This window comes from Rhodotorula graminis (genome assembly GCF_001329695.1).
Source record: "Rhodotorula graminis WP1 unplaced genomic scaffold RHOBAscaffold_1, whole genome shotgun sequence".
NCBI classification, from domain to species: Eukaryota; Fungi; Basidiomycota; class Microbotryomycetes; order Sporidiobolales; family Sporidiobolaceae; genus Rhodotorula; species Rhodotorula graminis.
In genome coordinates, this window is record NW_017264928.1 from 1680171 (window position 1) to 1691941 (window position 11771).

General features: G+C 66.7%; 7 protein-coding genes across 7 annotated transcripts; 3 read left to right on the plus strand and 4 right to left on the minus strand.

Moving 5' to 3' along the window:
• Positions 1-106: 106 nt before the first annotated feature.
• On the plus strand, positions 107-1001 carry RHOBADRAFT_50938 (uncharacterized protein; the record flags this gene model as incomplete). Its single annotated transcript, XM_018415564.1, has 5 exons — positions 107-129; positions 195-236; positions 302-367; positions 442-622; positions 732-1001. Coding segments are annotated over 5 exons (582 nt in total), but the record flags the coding sequence as incomplete, so codon positions are not given.
• A 208-nt stretch (positions 1002-1209) lies between these two features.
• On the plus strand, positions 1210-2584 carry RHOBADRAFT_41022 (uncharacterized protein; the record flags this gene model as incomplete). Its single annotated transcript, XM_018413812.1, has 5 exons — positions 1210-1519; positions 1590-1735; positions 1808-1981; positions 2068-2391; positions 2477-2584. 5 exons carry the CDS (start codon positions 1210-1212, stop codon positions 2582-2584), a joined length of 1062 nt encoding a protein of 353 aa, XP_018274525.1.
• Positions 2585-2722: 138 nt separating this feature from the next.
• On the minus strand, positions 2723-4492 carry RHOBADRAFT_50940 (uncharacterized protein; the record flags this gene model as incomplete). The annotated part of the gene is made up of 4 exons (XM_018415565.1): positions 2723-3891; positions 3957-4037; positions 4185-4312; positions 4437-4492. 4 exons carry the CDS (start codon positions 4490-4492, stop codon positions 2825-2827), a joined length of 1332 nt encoding a protein of 443 aa, XP_018274526.1. The 3' UTR covers positions 2723-2824.
• A 202-nt stretch (positions 4493-4694) lies between these two features.
• Positions 4695-6807, minus strand: RHOBADRAFT_64416 (uncharacterized protein). Its single transcript, XM_018418482.1, has 10 exons — positions 6439-6807; positions 6272-6349; positions 6101-6181; positions 5950-6039; positions 5819-5883; positions 5717-5743; positions 5537-5593; positions 5230-5431; positions 5042-5087; positions 4695-4936 (listed from the first exon to the last, which is right to left on the minus strand). Exons 1-10 carry the CDS (start codon positions 6643-6645, stop codon positions 4842-4844), a joined length of 948 nt encoding a protein of 315 aa, XP_018274527.1. The 5' UTR covers positions 6646-6807; the 3' UTR covers positions 4695-4841.
• Positions 6808-7039: 232 nt separating this feature from the next.
• RHOBADRAFT_50941 (uncharacterized protein) lies at positions 7040-8495 on the minus strand (the record flags this gene model as incomplete). Its single annotated transcript, XM_018415566.1, has 8 exons — positions 7040-7276; positions 7350-7422; positions 7487-7545; positions 7612-7628; positions 7779-8094; positions 8245-8314; positions 8403-8416; positions 8476-8495. The coding sequence occupies 8 exons, from the start codon at positions 8493-8495 to the stop codon at positions 7210-7212; spliced, it is 636 nt and encodes a 211-aa protein (XP_018274528.1). The 3' UTR covers positions 7040-7209.
• Positions 8496-8809: 314 nt separating this feature from the next.
• Positions 8810-9958, plus strand: RHOBADRAFT_50942 (uncharacterized protein; the record flags this gene model as incomplete). Its single annotated transcript, XM_018415567.1, has 3 exons — positions 8810-9510; positions 9568-9733; positions 9807-9958. The coding sequence occupies 3 exons, from the start codon at positions 8810-8812 to the stop codon at positions 9909-9911; spliced, it is 972 nt and encodes a 323-aa protein (XP_018274529.1). The 3' UTR covers positions 9912-9958.
• A 123-nt stretch (positions 9959-10081) lies between these two features.
• Positions 10082-11475, minus strand: RHOBADRAFT_50943 (uncharacterized protein; the record flags this gene model as incomplete). Its single annotated transcript, XM_018415568.1, has 8 exons — positions 10082-10723; positions 10809-10835; positions 10897-10936; positions 10994-11027; positions 11091-11162; positions 11223-11238; positions 11311-11346; positions 11425-11475. The coding sequence occupies 8 exons, from the start codon at positions 11473-11475 to the stop codon at positions 10118-10120; spliced, it is 882 nt and encodes a 293-aa protein (XP_018274530.1). The 3' UTR covers positions 10082-10117.
• Positions 11476-11771: the final 296 nt, after the last annotated feature.

An 11771-nucleotide genomic window follows, 5' to 3' on the forward strand; every position in this document is an offset into this window, starting at 1 on the left:
GGCCACGTCATCCTCTCGGCCTTGGCCGCCTTCGACAACGTCCCCGCGTGGAACCTCCCCCTCTCGCTCGTCGGCCTCGTCGTCGTCCCGCAGCTCGCAGACGGCCACGCCGCAGAGTCGGTCCGCCAGGTCCGCCCGCTCGTTCGCTCTCCTTCTCTTCGCGCACTCGAGCTCACCTGTACCTCGCCATGCAGTTCGTCCTCGCGCTCGGCGGGTCGATCCTCCTCGACTTTGTCGTACGTCCCCATTCCCTCGCCTCCTCGGCTCACTCGCGCCTGACGAGCACTTCCCTCGTCGACAGTGGTTCATCACGCACACGACCACCTCGTCGGTTCGCCTCGTCATCTTCCTCAACTGGCTCCTCAAGGTCCGTTTCCCTCTCCCGCTCCCCTCCTTGCCAGCAGACCCGACCTGGCCATCCTCCCTCGCCCGCTCTCGCAGTTCATCACGGTCGCGACCGCCCTGTCGTCGCTCCGAGCGCGCGGCCAAGGCTCGTTCAACCTGCCCGGCGGCATGGGCGGCCCCGGCGGCTTCTCGATCCCGGGCGGCATCGCCGACCGCCTCCCGACTGGGTTCCCGCCCTTCGGCCAGCAGCAGCACCAGCAGCAGGAGAGCGAGACGGGTGCGTCGAGGCTGCCTTCTTCGTCCCTCCTCTCGCCGTCGCGATTCGACGCGGCGTCGACAGGTGGTACTTCAGAGCCTCCCCTCTGACAACTGCTCTTGCCCCGCAGTGTGGTCCGCCCCAGCTCAGCAGCCGACGTCGTACCAGCCTCGGTTCTCGCTCGACGAGGAGGCGTCGGCCGGCAGCGCGACGCCGCCGCACCAGGCCGCACCGACCTCGACCTCGTTCGGCGGCGGCGGCGGCGGCGCGGGCGGCAAGAAGGGCGGCCTCGCGGCGCACTCGGCTCCGCAGGCCGAGGGAGGGGGTTATCACTCGCTCGAGTGAGCGTGCGCTGTGCAGGAGCGAGCGAGACTGTGCAACGAGCCGAGTTGTCTTCGTCGTCAGGTCCGAGCGAGAGAGCGGAAGTTCAGGCCGGCTCACTCGACGTCTCTCGAATGTAGCTCGGCTCGCGATGGAGTACATTGAGCTGCTCGTCTGGCTCTCGCCGCCCGATAAATGTGAGCCAACGCGGCCTTGATCACCGCACAGTTTCCCCGCCTGTCGGACGACGCTCGCTCTCCCGCCTCACACGCTCTCGCCCGCCCGCCATGGCCTCGAAGCGGCTGCGCATCCTCCTCACCAACGACGACGGCCCGCCCTCGGGCCCCAAAGGCCACTCGCCGTTCGTCTACCCTTTCGCTCGCGCGCTCGTCGACGCCGGCCACGACGTGCGCGTCGTCGTCCCCTCGTCGCAGAAATCGTGGATCGGCAAGGCGTACCACATTGCCGACAAGTGCACGGGCGTCTTCTACTACCCGCCGGTCGGGAGCGACGACGGCACGGGCGGCGAGACGAGCGACCTCCCGAGGGAGAGGCGAGAGGGCGAGATGGAGTGGGTCCTCCTCAACGGCACGCCCGGTGCGTCCACGAGTCCTCTCTACCTCCGAGCCGAGAACGGACCTGACCGTTGCCCCTCCTCGACCAACAGCCACCTGCGCCTCGGTCGCGCTGCACAACCTCTTTGCGCCCAACTCGTTCGACCTCGTCATCTCGGGCCCCAACCTCGGCCGCAACAGCTCGACCGCGTTCGCCATGTCGTCCGGCACCGTCGGCGCAGCCATGGCCGCCGCCATCGTGCGTCCTCCTCCCCCACCTGTTCCCCACCTCGAGCGAGCACGCCCTGACCCTCTCTCCTGCGTCCTACAGTCCGGCGCAAACGCCATCGCGCTCTCGTGGGGGCTCATGGAAGGCTGGAAGCCGCCGCCGCGAGAGTTTGTGGACGCGGCGACAAAGGTCTCGCGCGACGTCGTCGAGCGGCTGCACGAGGTCGGATGGGGCGAGGGCGAGGGGCGCGTCGACGTGTACACGGTCAACGTTCCGGTGCGTCGTCTCTCGCTCGGAGCTTGTGGTCGACGAGACGGCAGCCCTGACCAACGTCTGCCTGCTGCCGGCCCCCCAACGCACAGCTTCTCCCGAGCATCCAGAAATCGCCCGAGGTGCGATGGACGACCATGGCCCAGACGGCGTACGGCCGCCTGTTCAAGTCGACGCCGCACCCCGACTCGACGACGAGCGCCTCACCCGCCGAGGTCAACAAGGGCGGGCCGGCCGCCGTCGCTGCGCCGCAGGGCGACAACGTCAAGCCGGCGACGAGCGGCGACGAGTCGAGCTCGAGCTCGAGCGCCAAGAAGGACGAGCTGCGGCTCAAGGACGAGCACCGCAAGGAGAAGCTGCACTTTGTGTTTGCGCCCGACCTCGGCGCGCTCATCAACCCTCGGCCGGAAGATCTCGTGCGTCCGCTCTCTCTCTCTCCCTCTCTCTTCCCTTCTCTCGTCCCCCGACGTGACTGACTCGGCTCGTCGCTTCCTCTCGCAGGTCGAGGACACGGACAACCACGCCATCTTTGCCGGCGCCATCTCGATCACGCCCATTCGGGCCGCGTTCATGCCCGCCAAGGCGCCCAACGTCCAGCTCCGGTTGTAGCCGCACCCTGTATCGACTCGCTCATGAAGCTCTCTCAGACCGTGCGCGACTCAAGAGCGAAAGCGAGAGCGAGAGAGAGAGAACGAGAAGGAAGAGAGAGGCGCAGGGCCCTCTCCTCTCGAGAGACGGGCACGAGCGCACAAGGAAAGCTCTACTGAGTTGCAGAGGGGGCAAGGACGATGCGGGGAGACTGTACAGCACAAGAGAGGGAAGAAAAGGGAGAGAGGTGCTCGTGCGAGCTCACGCCGAGAGCGTGTCGACGACGGCCGCACGCAGCTTCTCGGCCTCGTCGAGCCCGGTCCGGACGACGCCCTTTGCGCCGTCGGCCGCCGCCGCCGCCGCGTCGCGCGCCTTCTCCTCGGCCGTCTTGAGGTGCTCGGGCTTGGGCGTGTAGGCCTTCTTGGCCTTGACCTTGACCTGCTTGACCTCGGGCGGGTAGGCCCGCGCCTCGGCCTGCTGGAACTCGGCGCTCGCGGCAAACTCGGCCTGGATCGGCGCGAGGAGGGCGTTGATGGCGTTGATGGCGGCCGTCTTGAGGTCGCCCGGGTGCACCTGCCCGGCGGCGTACGCCGCGTCGAGCTCGTCGACCGTGCGGAAGTGGGCGACGCTGCCGCCAAACTTGGGGTTGCCCTCGACGGTAAAGACGGCGTCGCTCGGCGCGTCGGCGTGGACCCATGCGCGGGCCGAGGCGCGACCTTGGCCCTGGAACAGGTCGCCGATCGGGACGACGACGTGGCGGATAAAGGCGAGGACGCCGTTGCCCTCGACCTCGCCCGGCGCGCAGTGCGCCTTGCCGATCTTGCTCTTGACCGCTGCGGGGCCGTCGAGGAAGTCGATCTTCGAGTTGGGGTCGGACGACGACATCTTGCCGCCCGACAGGCCGGGCACCATCGAGTTCATGAGGTGCGAGCGCTTCTTGTAGCCAATCTTGGGCAGGTACTGCTCGGCGTACGTAAAGATCTTGCGCTGGTCGACGCCGCCAAACTGAAAGTCGACGCCGAGGTACTCCTCGTCGAGCGCCTGGAGGAGCGGGTACAGGAGGCCCGACAGGAGCGGCGACGAGACCTGCTTGACAACCTCGGCGCCGGCCTTGCGCGCATCGTGCTCGGACGTGATGGCCGCCAGCTTGTACTTGTCGAGGTTGTACTTGGCGTCGTACTGGTACGAGGAGCCGACGACGAACTTGAGCTTGTCGAGCGGCAGGTTGAGCGAGCGGAAGACGGCGATGATGAGGCGGCGGTAGTAGTCGACGCGCGCCTCGACGAGCTCGATCGGCGCCTTGAGGTTGTCGAGGAAGGCGTGGACGTCTGCAAAGGCGAGGGAGCCAGGGTCAGCATCGGCGAGGGTGAAGATGGAGGGGGAGGGGACGCACCGGCGAGCAGGACCTTGACCTCGACGCCGGCGGTGACAAAGTCGGCAAGCTTGCTGAGCGGAACGAAGTAACCGAGATGGGCTGCAAGGTCAGGGGATGATGAGGGTGAGGAGGGCGAGGCGGGGAGGGGAGGGGAGGTCCGAGGTCAGCTGTCGCTCTCTAGCGTGAGCTTGACCCGGCTCGACCGCCGTGGTCATGACTCGAAGGAGGAGAGAAAGGTGGACGCACGCCTGCCCGTCGGTGCCGTGCCCCAGTACGCGGTGAGGTCGCGTTCGTCGAGGAGGGCGCGGAGCTGCTCGGCGCCGAGCACCTCTGAGAGGCGCTCCGTGATGAGGGTGAACTTCTCCTGCGCCGTCCTGCTCGAGGTAGAGCCAGTTCGAGAGGTGCATGGCGCGGAGGGGAGGGCGAGAGATGAAGATGGGCGGCGAAAGAAAGGGTCAGCGGGGAGGCAGGGGAGAGATGCGCGAGGAGGCGACGCACAGCTTGGCGACAGTCGCAGGGGGCACGGGGAGCGTTCCTTCAGGCGCGTCGGACATCGTCTGGAGCGAGCGAGGGTGTGTGGGCGGCGAGAGGCGAGCGGACGAGTCGGCGGAGAGATGGAGTCGGCGCAGGCTGCCGAGTCAATCTCATCAGTCGCTCTCACTCGCAAGGGGCAGCAGACTGTGCTCGCTGCTCTCACAGTGCCAGAGCGACTCTCGGACGGGCGAGGGAACGAGAGAATGCGATGATTACGACGGTCGCCCTCCTCCGAGGCAGTTCTAGACGGCGAGACGGAGCGACCACGACGTGGGGGTAAAGAGGGGGGGACAGCAGCTCTAACGAACGACAAGCAAGAGAACGACGAGGGCGGGGAGGGATGTGGGAGGGAGAAACTGTAGTGTCTGCTCAGAGCGACTTCTTCTCGACGAGCGCAGCCTTCTCCGCCTTCTGCTTGGCGCGGTACGCGTGGTACTTCTTCTCGGTGCCGAGAAGCATGTCCCCTGCGTGCGTGGGAGAGTCAGTGAACGCTCGCTAGGACGGCGAGGCCGGCTACGACAAGGTCGAGCGGCTCGTGCGGGTGCGAGAGGGGAAGGAGGAGGACGCACAGTGGCGGAACGACGACGAGTAGCAGTCCATGAACTTCTCGTGGTGCTGCGGGTGATCGAAAGGGTCAGCTGTGAACGCCGAAAGGAGGCGTCGCTCGGGCTGGAGGGCGAGAGAAGGACGAGGAGGTCGACGAGGGGAGGAAGGGGAGAAGGGATGGGATGACGACGGCGAGGAGAGGGGGACGCACGTAGTCGTGGTGCTCGGCGCCGGCCCAGAACGGGAGGAAGTGGCGGAGCGACCAAGGGAAGTCGTAGCCGCTGTGCGCGTCGATGGCCTGGGCGAGGCGAAGGCAGATCCACAGGTACATGGTGATGATGTGCATGTTGCCGCCGCTAAGGTAGCAGTAGAGGAGGGGTGCGCCGACAGTGCCGAGGCCGAGCACGAAGACCCTGCGGGTGAGAGAAGAGTCAGGACGATCGGCTGAAGGGCCTTGCGTGTCCCGGGGCCTTTCTCCACTCCCTCAGACACCGCGCGAGGCTGCGAGGTGAACGTACTCGATAGGGTGAGCGTGTTCGGCCGCCAGGCCACTCGGGGCACTCCACTCATGGTGTCTGGGAGCGTGCAAGAGAAGCAAAGTCAGTGGAGGAGGTCTGGGGGTTGCTGCCACGCTCCCAAGGGCGACGGCGAGCCCTGCCGAGCATGCAGCAGCTCCAGAGAGTGGACTATCGACGTACACCTTGTGGACGTGCTTGTAGAGTGCACTGCGGGGCAGAGAGAGGGAGAAGACGAGTCAGGAGACGCGACCTTCTCAACCGACGCGAACGACGAGGACGCACCGGTGGTGCATGAGACGGTGCACGAAGTAGTGCCAGGTGTCCTCGATGAAGAAGAAGAGCGCGATCTGTGAGGAGAGAGTCAGCGGCCAATCTCGAGCGGGAGAAGAGGGGGGAGAAGGTAGGGGACGCACCTGCGGGAGCATCTGCTTCCAGAGCGACGGGAAGGGGACCTCGTAGGTCTTCATACCGGCCGAGACGGCGAGCGGGTGGAACAAGTAGATCTGGCGGCGGCAGAGCAGGTCAGCAAGGGCGCAGAAAACGACGCGAGAGAAGAAGACGCACCTGCGGGAGCTCGACAGAGAAGTGCGTCTTGAGGACCGCCTTGGTGCACTGCCACTGCTTCTCCATCGACATCGACTTGTCCTGTCGCAGAGGGAATGGGTGTGAGCGCGCGCCCGCTTCGGGCGGATCGACGAGGACCGGCGACGACCTCGGGGAGGGAGCTGGACGCACCTGCTGCAGCTTGTACTGCTTGAACCAGCCCATGTAATCGATGAGGATCCAGGGCACGCATCGGCCAAAGTAGACGACCTGCGAGAGGGACAGGGACAAGGTCAACTCGGTCGGCTCGACGCGACGACCTCTCGCGCTCGGGGGAGGGGGGAGCACAGGCGGCGCACCTCGTGCATGACAAAGCTCATGATGCCCGTCGCGAGAATCGGGTCGCCGATCTTGACGTACCAGCTCATCCACAGGCGCTCGAGCCAGTTGAGCTGTGAAGGGTCGACGGCCGAGTAGAACGACGCCGCCTCGTGCTTGGTCGTCTCGACAAAGTTGGTCACGAGCACGGTCGCGTTGTTGAACATCTGCTCGTAGACGGACGCCATCGTGAGACGTGGGGCGAGGCGAGGGTTGTTGGTGGCGAGGGGGAGATGGGAGGAGGAGGAGAGAGCTCGTGCGCTCGAGTCGAGAGACGGGTGCGAGGTGTGTGTCGCGGAGTGTGGGTCGATGTGCTGAGCGTGTGCAGCTGGCTGAAGCGAAGCCGAGCGCGGTAGGGCGAGGGTGAGGGAAGGTCGAGAGTTGGTGGGTCGACCGCCGGCGCGTCTCGATGGGGAGCGCTCGAGGCACGCTCCGCTCGAAGCCGCCGTCGCCGAGCTGAAACGCGAACCGAGAAGCGGGCGCGCCTGATTGGCTAGCCCTTTGGCAATCGCTCGCTGTCTCTCCCTTTTTCCAGCGAACTCTGCTCGACCCACCGCTCCGCCCTCGCTCTCCTCACACACAGACAGCGAGAACGGACGTGTGGTTGCACAGATGACGAAGTCGAACGACGCGGGGAGAACGCAAGGAGGGTATCGGGCGCGAGCGAGGGTTGGAGCACAACAAGCAGGCTCGAGGGCCGCACGAGGCGCCGACGAGGGAGGAGGGTATACAGGCGACGTCGAGCCGCACGCTCAGGACGCGTAGACAAAGTTGACGCGCGAGAGGAGGGCCGGGAGCGACGACAGCTGCGGGCCGTACCTGCGAGTCGGGGAACAGGGCGCTCGTGAGCTGTTGTCACGCGTCGGAAGGGGCAGAGAAAGGCGAGACGCACCGTATGGCGTTGTCGTACAGCTCGAAGAGCGGGAGCGCGACGATCTTCTGGTTCTTGGGCACCGTGAGGATCCCTGAGAGCGCAAAGGACAGGGTCAGTGCGCTGCACGGGGATGAGGGGGAGAGATTGGGACGCACGAGTCTCGGGAAGCTGGATGAGGTGCCACGTCTTGACCTCCTTGGGCTTGGTGATGTGGCTGCAGGCGACGAGGGCGAGGGTCAGTGCCGCGAGAGGAAGAGGGATGGGCGGTCGAGGGACGCACGCCGGCTTGTACGGGTACTGCAGGGCGGACAATCTTTATCAGTACGCTTCCATAGGCTCAAGGCGAGGTCGAAGTGGGTACGGGGAGGCTGGGAAGGAGAAGGAGAGGCGGGAGGGAGAGGGGAGAGGCGACAAGGACGCCGAGAAGGAAGAGACGAGGCGACGCACCATGAACGACTCGAAATTTGGCCGCCAGAACTGGCCGATGACGTCGCTGACCTCCCACTCGTCCGCTCCCGCGCCGTCCTCCTCGACCTTCATCTCGCCGTCGGCGGCGTCGCCCGGCGGGTCGGGCCCGAGGCGGAGGTGCATGCGCGCCTTGAGCCCTTGCTCGTCGCTCTCGTGCGGCTTGAGGTAGTCGCCGGGGAGCTTGAAGAAGGCCGAGCCGACCTGGGTCAGGAGGACGTGCGGGTGGCCGTGCTCGTGGACGAGCATGATGCCCTCAACCGTGCGGCGCATGCCGTACTGCTCGTAGTCGTGCTCCCTGCGGGTTCGTGCTCGGGTCAGAGTGATCTACGTCCGTGCCCCAGGCTCCGCCAGAAGGACTTCAGCCCCTGCCGCCCTCGTTGACTGACGAGGGAAGCCGGAGCGACGGCGGGCGGCGGAGGAGGGGGAGGGAGGAGGGGGCACGCACAGGCGCTGCAGGCGTGCGACGACCGAGGGGTCCTCCTCGAGCTGCTGGTCCTTGCTCGCGAACGGGTAGTCTGCACGGCGAGGGCGAGGAGGACGAGGGAGAGGGTCAAACTGATGAGGCCGCGAGGTGGGGGTTGGAGGTGAGGAACGAGGGCTCACTGCTGAGCGGGTACCTGCTCGATGGGTCGACAGAGTCAGCAAGAACGCGTGGAAGCTTGCGAGAGGGGCGCACAAGGTGATGGTGGTCGACATGGCGATGGCACAGAGACGAGGAGGTGGTCGAGCGGACGGCTTACAAAAGTCAAGGGGGCGGGCCAAATCTCAATACAAAACCGCTCGCCTTTCTCTCCCTCCTTCCTCTCACTCGCTGGTCGACCCTCGACTGCTGTGCGCGCCTTGCTGCCAGCTCGTTGCTCTCCTCCCAGTCTCTGCGGGCGGCCGACTCGGCCCCCGTCCGCTCAGCTCGTCCGCGGACATTCCGGCTCCTGCCCGGTCGCCATCCACTCGCACTCTGGCTCCGCTCGCATCGCTCGAGTGCTCAACCCGTCGCCATCTTGACGGCAGGAATGGCTCGCAGCCCCTCGCGCTCGTCGCGCCGCTCCTCCAGCTCCGACTCGCGCCTCTCGCAAGCCTCGACCGCCGTCGACTCGGATTCGGCCGCGTCCGACGAACCTCTTCGACGCTCCCGCTCCCGCGCCAGCTCGCGCAAAAGCCGCTCGCCGTCGCAGTCGCCACCGCCATCACGGTCCGGGTCGAGCGACAGCCGCAGCGCCTCGCCGAGCCCTGCTCGGTCGCCTGTCCCGTCGGGCTCGTCCAGCGACGGCCGCACCAGGAGCAGGCGACGGTCGCGGTCGCGCGGCACCGGCAAGGGCAAGGAGCGTGACGGGCGCGGCAGGAGCTCGAAGTGGCGCGGCGGCTCGCCGTCGCCGCCGCCGACCGACAGCGAGGACCTCTCGGACGCCGAGAAGGGTCGCCGCGGCGGCTCGTCATCCGGGTCGCGCCGCCCTTCACGCTCGAGGAGGAGCTCGGGGTCGACGAGCAGGAAGGAGCGCGAGGAGCGCGGGGAGCGCGAGGAGCGTGAGGAGCGCGAGGCGGCAAGGAAGAAGGAGCGGCGACGGCGGCGGGATCGGAAGGAGCGCGAGAAGGGCAGGGCGGACGAAGCCGAGCGGATCGCCAAGGCGCGACGCGAGAAGCGTCGCAGGGAAGAGCTGCACCGCAAGCGGCGGCACGCCGAGAAGGAGGCGGTCGAGGGCGACAAGGTGCGTTCGTGCACGACCCTCTCCTCCTCATCCCGACCCAGTCACTGACACACGGTCCTGCGCAGCACCACGGGCACCACAAACACAAGCCACCATGTCTACGTTCACGTCCACGAGCGCGAGCACGAGCACAAGCATAAGCACGGCCACGAGCACGCTCGTCGACACCGCCACAAGCACGACTCGCACCACAAGCACCACCACCGGCACCGCCATCACCCCGCCGACGAGGTGCGTCTCTCTGTCTCTCTGTCTCTCTTCGGAGCGAAGCTCGATCGTCCTGACCTCGAGGCCGCGTCTGCAGGACCCGCCGCCGTCGAACCGCAACAGCTTGCTCATCGCGAGCGTCATCGTCGTCGTTGCGCTCCTAGGCGCCGGTGGAGCAGTGTACTGCATCAAGCAGAAGTGACGAGGGTCGGCGCGAGCCTGTAGCGAACGTGCAACGCGCTCTCTCTTCCGTTTTTTCCGTCGAGTCGGCTCGCTCGGACCCTTTCAGGCGGTGCTCTCGCAGCGACTCTCCTCCCTCGCCAAACTCTCGAGGCGCACGAGCCTCTCACTTGTGAGAACGGCGTCGAGAGAGAAAGAGAAAGCGTCGTGCTGCACGTGCCTCGCCAGCTACGTCCTGCGCTTCTTGCCGCTCACCCTCGACTCGCCCTTGCCGCCCTTGCGCCGCTTCGAGCCCACCTCCTCGCTCTCGTCCCCACTGCTGCCTCCCACCTCGTCGCTCCCCTCGTCGTCGCGCGTCTCGTCGTCGCCCTCGTCGTCTCCGTCCGAGTCGACGAGGACGGCCCGCCCTTTGCCCTTGGCCTTGGCGCCGCCCTTGCCCGGCTCGGTCTTGGGCGCCTTGAGCATCGACGCCTTGACGAAGCCGCCGCCGCCGACGTCGAGGTCGACCTCGGGCTCGCTCGCCTCGAGCTCGAGCTCGTCGATGTCGTCCTCGATCAGGTCGTCCTCGTCGACGTCGCGCGCCTTCTCCTTGCCCTTGCGGCTCGCCTTGGCCTTGTCCTTGCCCGAGCTCTGCGCCTTGCTGCCCTTCTCCTTCTCCTTGCCCTTGTCCTTGGCCTTGCTCGTCTCGGCGTCGCGCGCCACCTCCTTCTTGGGCGCAGCGAGCCGCGGCGCCTTGACCTGCTTGCCGCCCTTGGCCTTGCTCGAGGTCGTGTCGGCCTTGAGCTCGGCGAGCGAGAGGCCGTGCTGCTGAGCCGAGGTCGTCAGGAGCTCGTACTGTGCGAGGTTGAGGGTGACATGGTGCGAGAGGGTCAGTGACGGGATATGGGGCCAGGCGATGCCGCGGGGAATGAGGGCGCACAAGAGGCTCATTGCGGCGAGCGGCGAGCTGTTTCGATAGAGGTACGTCAGTCGTGAGAGCGCGCGAAGAGGGCTGAAGAGGGACGCACCTTGACGTCGTCGGCGTTGATCGTCAAGCGCCCGGCGTGCCTGCGCTCCAGGCGGTCAGTACGGGATTGAGAGGGGAACAGATAGCGAGGGACGCACTTGGCGAAGCGCTCGAGGTCCTTGCCGAGCGTGACTGCAAGTGAGAGGCGTCAGGGCCCAGGGACGGGTCGCCGAGGGAGGGAAGGGCGGGACGCACGAGCTTGCTGAAAGACGACTTCGGCGAGGGAGGCGACAAAGTGCTCCGAAGCTGCGAACGGGAGCGAGAGCTCTGTGTGGCTGGGTCAGGGCGCGAGTCGACGGCAGAGAGGCAGAGGGAGGGGGAGCGTACCTTCCTCCTGGGCGATCTGCAGGACAAGGGCGTACAGAGATGGTCAGCGCTCCATCGTGAGGGGCGATAGAATGGGCTGGGAGCGCACCTTGGTGACCGTGTACCAGACTGCGGCCTTGAGGCTCTGTGAGGGAGGGGAGCACCGCCCCGGCCGAGCAAAGGGTCAGTCGAGACCCGATCAGAGGAGGGGAATTGGGCGCACCTGCTTCGAGAGAGCTTCATCGGCCTCGGTGGGCTTGCTCGCGCGGCCCATGGTGCAGTGTGGGTGGTGCTGGAGGCTGATGAGGTGGGGACGCGGGGTGGGCGGAGGTGGACTGGGCAGCGGTGGCGCGCAGCGTTCGGGCGATGGACGTGGGGGCCGATAGAGCTCTGTCGAGCACGCTGGTAGGTGCACTGCTCCGGCTCAGGGCTCGAGGCGAGGTGGAGAGCGGTGACACCTCGCGCGCCTCATCGCGGTCGAGTGTTCTCGTTCGCTCTGACACTCGCTCGCACCCAGGCTGAGCCTGTACCGGCCTTGCCTGTGCTCTCTGTCCAGCTCTGCACCTGTGC